This window comes from Mastomys coucha, unplaced genomic scaffold (assembly GCF_008632895.1).
Source record: "Mastomys coucha isolate ucsf_1 unplaced genomic scaffold, UCSF_Mcou_1 pScaffold20, whole genome shotgun sequence".
Classification (NCBI taxonomy): domain Eukaryota; kingdom Metazoa; phylum Chordata; class Mammalia; order Rodentia; family Muridae; genus Mastomys; species Mastomys coucha.
In genome coordinates this window covers 35,818,603-35,829,596 of record NW_022196903.1, presented here as the reverse complement: position 1 = coordinate 35,829,596, position 10,994 = coordinate 35,818,603, and the positions used below count along the sequence as shown (strand labels likewise).

At 39.5% G+C, this 10,994-nt stretch overlaps 1 protein-coding gene across 1 annotated transcript in view; it reads right to left on the bottom strand.

The window, feature by feature from the left end:
* Positions 1 to 10,994, bottom strand: part of Mgam (maltase-glucoamylase) — a 113,112-nt gene that overhangs the window by 24,470 nt on the left and 77,648 nt on the right. The window contains exons 38-43 of the mRNA XM_031381069.1: positions 9,795 to 9,916; positions 8,093 to 8,181; positions 5,415 to 5,464; positions 4,856 to 5,023; positions 2,360 to 2,512; positions 1,846 to 2,046 (exon numbers count right to left, since the gene is read on the bottom strand). Coding sequence (XP_031236929.1) covers positions 1,846 to 2,046; positions 2,360 to 2,512; positions 4,856 to 5,023; positions 5,415 to 5,464; positions 8,093 to 8,181; positions 9,795 to 9,916 — 783 coding nt within the window. The remainder of the gene's footprint in view (positions 1 to 1,845; positions 2,047 to 2,359; positions 2,513 to 4,855; positions 5,024 to 5,414; positions 5,465 to 8,092; positions 8,182 to 9,794; positions 9,917 to 10,994) is intronic.

Below are 10,994 nucleotides of genomic sequence, written 5' to 3'. Positions count from 1 at the left end.
CCACAACCTCTCCAGCATCTGCTGACACCTGAGTTTTTTTATCCTAGCCATTCTGACTGGTGTGAGGTGGAATGTCAGGGTTGTTTTGACTTGCATTTCCTTGATGACTAAGGATGTTGAACATTTCTTTAGGTGCTTCTCAGCCATTTGGTATTCATCAGTTGAGAACTCTTTGTTTAGCTCTGTACCTTATTTTTAATAGGATTATTTGGTTCTCTGGAGTCTAACTTCTTGAGTTCTTTCTATAATTGGATATTAGCTCTCTATCAGATATAGGATTGCTAAAGATCTTTTCCCAATTCGTTGGTTGCTGTTTTGTCCTATTGACAGTGTCTTTTGCCTTACAGAAGCTTTATAATTTTATGAAGTTCCATTTGTCAATTATTTTAGAGCATAAGAAGCTATTGGTGTTCTGTTCAGGAAATTTTCCCCTGTGTGTATTTGCTCGAGGCTCTAACCCACATTGTTTTCTATTAGTTTGAGTGTATCTGGTTTTACAGAGCTTCCAGGGACTAAAAGTCCAACCAAGGGTTCACATGGGGGACTCATGGTTCCAGCAGCATACGTATAGCAGAGGATGGCCAAGTCATCATTAGTGGGAGGAGAGGGCCTTGGTTCTATGCTCCAGAGTAGGAAAATGACAGAGCCAGTAAGCAGGAGGGGGTGGGATGGTGAGCAGGAGGAGAGGGAAGGGAACATGGGATTGTTTTACTTTTTGTTTTATTTACTAAATTTATTTATTTATTTTTTGTAAGGGGACCTGGGAAGGGAAATATTGTAAATAAAGAAAGCATATAATTTAGAAAAAAAAGAAATATAGGATGAATCTTAAAAGCTTTGTCACAGTAAACCAAGCACAAAAATGAGAGCAAACTGTTCTGGTAAAGAAAAAACAAAAGCAAAATCTCAGATTGTTAACATGGGCTAAGAGATATAATCACTGTAGAGAGAACTACTGTCTAGCTAAATGGTTAATGAGAAGGACTTGAGGCTACACACACAGTCAACTTCACAAGGATGTGGCCTCGCACATAAAACAAATCATAGTGGAAGACACAGAGCTCAAGTCGAGATGGAACTCAGATTCTGAGGGCTCCATAGGTGAGGGCTCTCTGCCTTAATCTCTCACTGATACTCTCCCACAAGCATTTGACACCTCAATCTATACCAGCCTGTATGGGATTCCAATACCACCATGGTGGCAGACAAATCCCTGTCTAGGAGCACCTCACAATTTAATAAGTGAATTAACAACAGGATATAGCTAGTCAATCCCTACTCCTTTGGTTTAATTAAACCATGCAAGGAAAAGCAATTACTTTCATGAGTATTTCAAAGATGTCTCCAATTGTTTTTTCTAAATCATACTCCTCCTCTTATATTGTCAATCACGAATCTGATCAGTTTTCTCATTGCAGTTATCATCACTACCATCCATACACATGCATGCAATTGAGCAACAAGTTACTCATTCCTTGGGCATCTCCCTCTTGTAGTCCATAGAAATGAGCAAGATGATCTCAGTTTCAAACACATTCACTGGTCCCCATCTCCTTTCTGATTCCACAACAAACTCAGCCATAACTTGCCTATCTTCCTACTAGCCTCATCTGCTTCCTCTCCATGTGTTCTCTCACACCAATTTTCCTTAGGCACAGAGATTTTCTCAATTTCCAATTAGCAGAGGTCTCTCTATTGCATTGAACATCTAATTGATCTCATCATTTGAATGATCCACTAAAGTATTTTGCTATGAAATGAAATGTTTTTGTCAGAATTTTGTGACAGAAAGCAGCAAAGAACAGTGGAACTGGAGAGGCCCTGACCACACCTGATAGCTCATACCTTAAACTGCAGCATTTCGTTCTTGTGGTAAGTCACTTTCAGTTGCAGTTGATTCACAGGTGTAGACGGGAAGGCATTGCTATAAGTAGAAGCCTTCAAGGTGATGTCAGCTGTGGCCCCATGTGAGTCATATTGAACATTGCTGACTGAGTACAGCTCATTAGCAAAGTAGCAATGAGGGACCCCAGGAGTGCTGGATACCTGGAAAGGAAGTCAGTATCCTATATAAGCAAGGGTATGGAGTTATCAAACAGAGGGAGAAGGGACAAATTGTCTGGAGAGAAAGCCATGAATACATTCATTCATGTCTATAACACTCAAGGAAGGATGAATTTAAATTACTGGTCTCAAAACAACATGGTAAATACATTCCACTCCTCAACCAATAAAAGAAAATTTATGTGGAGACTTTCTGTGCATATAAATAAACCTATGGTTACAGGGATATGATAAAAATATTCTATATTTTATTTCAATAGTGTTCAGTTTACAAGAACACCTTCAGCATGATTACCTCCCAGATGCAGCCACGGGCAGTGCAGTTTGCTTCGGAAACACCATGCTCATCTGGATAGCAATCTATTTTTTCCTCATCCCTTCTCCAATTTTCCCACTCAACTGTATATGCTTCTCCCAGCTTGAGATGGATATTTGTGATGGTGGCAACCTGAAAGAATGGAAATTCATCCTCAATACAAAAGCCTTACAAGACCTGTAATATTTTTACGGAAATTACGTATAAATGTTATTCTTACACTATCCTTATGCCCTGCTTTTAATAGTTTAAAGATCACACTACAGCATATGAGTGTATAACTGTATATGTAGTTAGGGTACCATCAGTGACATAGGAAAATGCAACTATTCTATGAAACCCTTCCATATTTCATTGTCAAAAGAGAGAGACCTAGAGAAACCTCTAATGATCAAACTTTTTCCTTCCCTCCATGGACCACTTGACCACCATTTATTTTGTCATAAGTATTTCTTCATCCCCTTGCAAATTAAGCTATTATTTCTTGTTCATCACCTCCCCATATCATGCCCCTCTTTGGTGTGGAGTGCCTAGGTTATAAAGCACATGTATAATGTTGTTTGGGCTATAGTTTCAGTGTTCTCTGGAATCTTACACAAATTACTTCAAATTTTTGATCTCAGATATACCAATTAAGTATAAGCTTGGGGAGTGAGAAATATCAAATATAAACTTCCATTTCCAACATCCTAAGCCTGGTATGGAGTTACAGACTGATAATTTAAGACTTCTGAGTCCTTTGATGTTATTCTAATAACTCATCTTGAACGCCATTTCCAAGACCAACACTCTCTGGGAAAACAAGGCCCTTTCTGGAATACATTACTAGCTATCTTCTTTATATCAAATGTAATTTTCTCTGTACTTCTGTTTTAAATAAGAGATTTATCCAATAATGGTTAAAAAATTAATGACTGTAGCATAAGCCTGGCCAGAAAAGTACGTTTGAGTTCATTTACTGAGAATGGGTTTCTGTTCTTGATTGAAGGGCCTTCCCCTTCAGCTTTACCTCTCTTGTTTTCTTTATTTTCTATGCTTACTTTTTCCATTTTTCTTTTCCCTAGAATAAGGCATTCTGACTGCTTCCTTTCAGCCTATTCCAATTCAGAGAGAAAATAGACCTCACTTATCACAAAGTTCAAGTGTGGAATCATTGACACCAAATTTACAATTTTAAAAATTTAATTACAAAACACTTAAAATTTTCTACTTCAGACCTCTTGACACTGCAACTTTTTGAATCTAATATTTTTTATGTATATGGGTGATTTGATTGCATTATGTTTGTGCAGTGACTGCAGATGCCAGATGTGGCATTGATCCTGTGGAACTGGAGTTACAGATTTTTGGGAGATGGCATTTGGGAGTTAAGAATCAAACCAAGATCTCAGAGAGAGCAGCCAGTGCTCCTACCTGCCTAGCCATCTCTCCATATCCATAAAACTATCTTTCTAGGTGGTGTTCCATCCATGCCTTCACCAGAAAGCTGGCCTCAACTACTCCTTTAAGCTTTGGACATCAATTAAGGCCAAAGCAGTTATTTTACCAATATTGGTTTAGAAGCCTTCTTAATACATTTACATATTTCCATTTATGTTAATTGTATTTCTGACCAGGCTGATTGAAACAATAAGTAGTTTCTTTGATGATATGTTAAATATCATCAAAAAAAAAACACACACACACACACATAATCCTTTATATGTAACTTAGTAAAATATATATCCTATTTATGTATTGTCATAACAAAATGTCAAATGTAATCAATATATAATTTAATAAAATGTCTCAATTGACAGATTAACCAAAATTTAAAGATCTTCAAATCAGTATGGATCCAGTACTACTCGGGTTCCATGAGGAGCCTCAGGAGAAGTCATCAGAATTGACTTGTAAAAGGTTCCTCACAGGACTAAGGAAGTAGAGGAAGGAAGACAAATCATACAGAAACAGTGGGTCCCATTACATCTGGAGAATACCACCTTCTAATCACCATCTTTGTTAGTTAGCACCATCAACCCTTTACCACAAAATATTTCTTACAAATGCATATGATAGGGAACATTTGATGTCTTAATAAAGCATACAAAAAGGAAAGGAATAGTAAAAATTAAATAATAGAAGCCCTGTAAAATTTAGTCATAGGATCTCTCTCCCTCTCTCTGTCTCTTTACCTTCACCTTAGAGCAAAAGCCATCAACTTTCAGAGTCCTTACCTTGGATCCTGTCCCTACATTCAGTTAGAAAGAAAACAAACAAACAAACAATAAGAGAGAAGAAAATAAGAATGGGAATAACCTGGAGCCATGTTGGCTCCAGCATCCCTGTTTTGACCTTCCTTCTCCAATACTCTAACCTCCTCACCTGGCCTCAGATGTGCTCTGGCCCTTCAGGAACCCATGTGACCTTAGCAAGAAGTACCATCATGACCTCATGGAGGTTGATGGAAAGCCTCCTCACAAAATCAATCCTTACCTTTAGGTTTGAATTGTAAGTGACTTGTGGGGACATTTGAAGGAGATTCCCATTCTGTTTCACTGTAACATTGAGCAATTCCTGTGTTCCAAGGATTTTAATTTCCTGGAATTCTAAGTTATTGGGATCCTTGTAGTTTGGACTTGAAACTGTCACATCCAAATGGTTCTGAAACATACCAAGCATAATTATGAATAGTTATGAACAAGTAGATTCCCTAGGTAGACAGACACTCTATCCTAGACCACACCCCTGGGCTGCTCTGAAGGTCTCTCAGAGCATGTTGATGGGGATGCAAACTTACTTTCATAAGCCAATGGAGAGAGTGGGGGAAACTCTCAGACTTTTAGAGAATTGTCACTTACAATAATAGTTGATTGGCTTCCTTATTACTATTGTTTCTAATTGATGAGAAAGCTCATATAATTATTATGAATTAAGTCATAAATAGCAATTATTTGCCTCTAGCAAATATTGATAACTAAACTGTAAATACAGAACATATATAGTCACTTTCAGACAAATCCCACACAATACTCACAAAAAATATTCTACTCACTTGAGTGGCAGAAAATTCAGTGAAAAGGTAAGTGTTTTGGGCCACAGAATCTAAAAGAAGAAAGAAATGTCAGACTGTCCTGGTGTCCACAGAAGACAAGTTTCACTTTCCACTTAAAACTGATTCCTCATGGGGGCTATCCCAAAAGCTTCTGCCTATAAGTGGGTTATGTTCTTCTAGCTGGGCTGCCTTGTCTGGCCTCAGTGGCAGAAGATGAGCCTAACTCTGCAGATAGTTGAGGGGCCAGGGTGGGGGATACCCAGAGGACCTCATCTACTCAGGTGAGAGTGGAAGATGGAGGAATGATTGTGGGGGGTGACCCAAAGGGGGATGTAAAGTGAATAGGTACAAAAAGCATTAAATTAAGAAATGAAACTGATTCCTCGTTCTTTTCCTGACTTACAAGCACTTCACCAAATCTGTGGATCACACATCATTTCTCTTCATCCACCAGATACTCTGGCTGCTTCTGGATCTTTGCTAGATGCTGCCACAGTGAATATGAGAGGCCAAGTGTCGGGACATACTGTTTTCATTTCTTGATGGTGGTACATGCCTATACATGGCACTTCTACGCTATGTAGTAGTTGTATTTTCTGCATGTGCAGAAGTGTCTACACTATGCTTCATAATAGCTATATAAATTTATTTTATAATTTTTTGACATTAATTTTGTAGTCATATTTAAAATCAAAACTGCATGACCATCGTGAAAGAAACTTTACCCTATATTCCCTACAAAGAGTTTTAGAGGACAAATACAACATATATGTGTGTGTGTGCATAATATAAACTATCAGAGTTGTTTTGATTTGTATTTCCCTGATGACTAAAGATAGTGAGCATTTCTGTTTGTGTCTAATTTGGTTTCATTAGTTCTAATTTCTTCAAATATATATTTATAAATATATATATTTATATTAAAAAATATATGTATAAATATATATTTGAAGAAATTAGAACTAATGAAACCAAATTAGACACAAACAGAAATGCTCACTATCTTTAGTCATCAGGAAAATACAAATCAAAACAACTCTGATAGTTTATATTATACACATATTATACACCTAAATGGCTAAGATGAAAAATATCACATGATAGCACATGCTAGAGTGGATGTAGATCAATGGGAACACTCCTCTATTTCTGGTGGAGTAGAAACATGAACAACAACATTGGAAATTTAGTTGGTGGTTTCTCAGAAAATTAGAAATAATTCTACTCCAAGAACCAGCTATATCACTGCTGGTTATATACCCAAAAAAGTCCTCACTATACCACAAGGAGACATGCTCCAGCTTTATTCATAAAAGCCAGAAACTGAAAACAATCTAGGTCTCCCTCAACTGAATGAAGAATGGTTAAAGAAAATGTGGTGTATGTTTACACAATGGAACACTATTCAGCTATTAAAAACAAGGGCATCATGAAACTTGCAGGCAAAAGGGTGGAACTAGAAAAATGTCATCTCGACTGAGGCAAAGCAGACCCAGAAAGGCATACATTATGAGTGGACAGTATAGCCATACTGTACAGAAAAACCATGCTACAATGCACAGACCCAGAGAAATTAAGTAATAAAGAGGACCCAAGAGAGGATGCTTGGGTTTCACTCAGAAAGGGAATATCTAATACATTGGAAGTAAATGTAGAAGGTAACTAGGTAGAAAGTGTTGCAAGGAGTTGAACAGGCATAGTAATCAGGTATGGGGAAGGAGCAAGAGAGGGATATGAGAAAAAACAGAGAACAGTGAGGGGCATCTTTGGGACTAGCCAAAGACCTGGAATCTTTGGCTTCTGGGAGTCCATTAGGGTGACTAGCTGAGACTCCTTGCAGCTGGGCTTATAAAAAATTCCTACAGACAGGCAGGACTTCCAGTTGAGGGAAGGGGACTTCAACCAGTCTCAAACCTTCAATCAACAATGTATCCTTCCTACACAATACACAGGAAGAAAGATGGTGTAGAGAATGAGGGAATGGACAACAATGACTGCCTCCAAATTGAGACCCATCGAATGTGAGAAAGCTAACCACTGACACTATTATTGATACTCTGCTGGTTTGCAGACAGGAGCCTATCTGCTGAGAGGATTCATCCAACAGTTGAGAAAAAGAGATGTACAGAGCCACAATAAAACTTCAGGGAGCCCAGAGAGTCTTGTGAAAGAATGGGGGATAGGATGAAGTGAGTTGGAGGGGTCAAGGATACCACAAGACGACCTACAGAGTCAACAAATTGGGGCCATGGTGGTTTTCAGACACAGCTACCAACCAAAGAGCATGCAGGGGTTGGACTTAGAACCCCTGCACATTTGTAGCAGACATGAAACTTGACCTTTTTGTGGGTCCCCTAACAATTGGAGCAGGGTCTGTCTCTAACTCTGCTGCCTGACATTTTAATCCCTCTCCCTTAGCTGAGAGGTTGATAAACATTGCTGATTAAAGAGAGCTTTCAGAAAGTGAGACAAGAGATAGAGAAACAAAGACTGAGAGATGTCCTCCCTCTATTGGTCAATAGTAGCCTCTGATCAGTACAACCAGAAGTAAATGTTTTGTCTGAAATCTGATACTAGGATGCCTGGTAAGATTTCATCCACAGCTGAATGACCAGCAGAGGGGAAGGGACAGAGTCTGGTGCAGATCTGCATCAGCCACACCCTCTCAAGGCACTCACCTTTTGACTGGCCATCATCCCAGAACAGCTCTCCTCTTGCTTCTTTATTCTCATCCAGAGCAATGAGAAGACCAAGAGGTTTCTTCCGACTGTGGGGAACAAGATTTATGAAAGAAACAATTCTTTAGAGCTCAAAGGATTACGGGAAATATTGGCACCAAATTTCAAATTGGTAAAGGTACGAGTCACAGATGCCTGCTTTCCTTCAGAGACAGAGGCAAAGACTCTAAAAGACACTCTATCCAATATTGCTGTCACAAGATAAAAGTATCCCAAATCTCAACAACAAATGTCCACACAGGAAACCAGTGTGTGAGCATCAGAATCACCACATCAGCTATACTGAATGCTGTGCTGAATTGACATTACACAGTGCAGACAGTGAGAATAGGGGAGTCTCAAACGGAGATGCTCGGGCATCCCTATATGTGAAAGTGTCTCTACTCACAATACAGAGTTACCATTACATAGGTGAGCCATATTTTATCGGTTTCTGAGTAAAGAATTCCTTAGCACAGAAAACATGTTTAGTATACAGCAATAGTCTTTACATTATGGTCTTTTCACTAATAAGGGATTTCAAATTTCAAGGATGGGGAAAAATAAAACTTTCATTTTTCCAAGGTAAGTTGATATGAGTGTACAGAACAGCCTCAAACTGAAAAGAGATGGAGAAACAAATCAGCATTGGATTATACAGCTTTTGTTCAAACTCTGCAACTTAAATAACTAAAGCAGAAAGGAATAGTCAAAGAAGCACACAGGTTACACCCTTCTAACAAATTCTTGTCTGTTAAAATAAATACAATAATTCTTTCAGTAAAACATTGGCTTCAATGTGGAACTCTTCAGTAGAAGTTTAGGCTACAGTTTTGGACCAAAATGTTAAAAAGCAAAAGTGATATGTTAAACACTTAAGTTTGTTTTCTTGAACTCTTATTTTGACTAGTCACAAAGAAAGGGCTGAGTGGGGTAGGAGTAAAGGTAAAAAACAAAAGATTTAGATGAACAGATCAGAAACGCTAATCCAGAAATGAGAACTAGTTGGACAAGAGCAGTGACCATGGCACAGACAGTCAGGGATGGGCAGGAGAGGAACCAACCAAATGCAGTTCTCTCAAGAGGGGAGGTTCAGAACCGAAATTGCAACAGCCCTCAGAAAAGCTGGGAGGCTGATGACCATCAAAGCTATCAGACTCCTAAAAACTGAAAGGGTTTAAAGTCAAACAGGGAAGAAATTCTCTCAAAATCAACCAGGGTATAGTTTTCAGTCAACAGATCCTCAAGAGGACAAGAAAAATAATAGGGCAGAGAGTGATCATTCACCTGCACGCATGCCCACACATATGCACACACACAAACACACACACACACACACACACACACACACACACGGGAGGGAGAAAGATACACACAGACAGAGGGGGAGACATAGACAAACACAGAGACAGACAGAAACATGGATAGAGGTGGGGCAGAAATATCCTTTCTCACTACGCTCCACCTGCTGCTTTAGCACACACTGTCAACGTATGTGGAAAAATTGCCCAGTTGTGGAAAGCATAATGCACATAGAGCAGAAATAAAAGCATGTTTAGAAAACTACTTTGAACTATAGAATCATGGTTGAAGTAAGTGTGGCTTTTCATCAAAAAGCAATGAGCTCACCAGTATGCAAAATAGCCCCAGTGCCTTGACTCACCTTAAGTTTGTGTTCAGGGCAGATTGTTGCCATGGCAAGATGTAGCCCCCTCGGACATGAAGATTAATGTGTTCGAGAGGGGCTGGCAAGGTTGTCCAACCTGTTGAATTAATGTTTGCACCCTGTGGCAGGAGAAGAGATGATAAGGGAAAGAACGCACAACTCCCTAAACAGTGTGCCCAAGCAGACTAGCACAAACCAACTGGTCACAGCCATTCAACAAAGGTCATTGTCATACTTTGTGCCCCTCTGCTGTGCTGAAGCTGCTGCATTTAAAGTTTAAGATCCTGTTAGATAGGAACTCCATAGGAAAACCAACTGAGTCAAATAACCTTGATCCCTGGGAGTTCTCAGATACTGAGCCACCAACCAAGAACATACATGAGCTGGATGGAGGCCCATGGCACATCTGTACAAGATGTGAAGCACAATCTCTAGGTGGATCACCGCAACAACTGGAACAGAGGCTGTCCCTAAAGTTATACTCTGACTGTGGATTCTGCTCCCAAACAGGGCTGTCTTGACTAGTCTCAGTGGGACAAAATGAGCCTACTCCTGCACAGAAATGATGTGCCAAGGTGGGGTATATCCAGGAGGGGTCCTACCCTCTCATAGTAGAAGGGGAAGAGAAAGGGAAAGGAGTAGGAGGAGGGAAGGTCTCTGTGAGAGGGTGATGTGGAGAGGGGGGCAGCCTTTGGGATATGAATAAATAAGATCCTGTGAAAATGCCAGGCTTTGGGGGAACACAGGGAAAAAATGGGAGGGTTGCAATAGGCTTGATGATGTCTTCATGTGAATCCCAAACAATCGTACTCTAAACTGTTTTCAAGTTAGGGGTGGGGCCTTGGAAAATGTTGCTACTCCTTCTTACCTCCTGAAACATTCTCTTCAGGGGCAATTCTAGACCTTGTCTTTCACCAAGAGTTCACTGATTGGCCATTGCTTCTCACTCTATCTTGCTCATACATCTACCAGATAACTAACACTTCTGACTCCTGCTTCTTTGGAAATGCTTACTAACTTTACTAACTAGGATTGTTTACATATCCTAATCACAATCTACCCAAATATTCATCATCAATCAAACTTTTCTCTTCTCCTTCTTGTGTGAGGTGGTGCACATGACCTGGTCCATGACCTCAAACCTTCCTGCACTACCTCAAATACAGCAGGGTCTCCGTCTTCTTAGTGTTGGTGCCA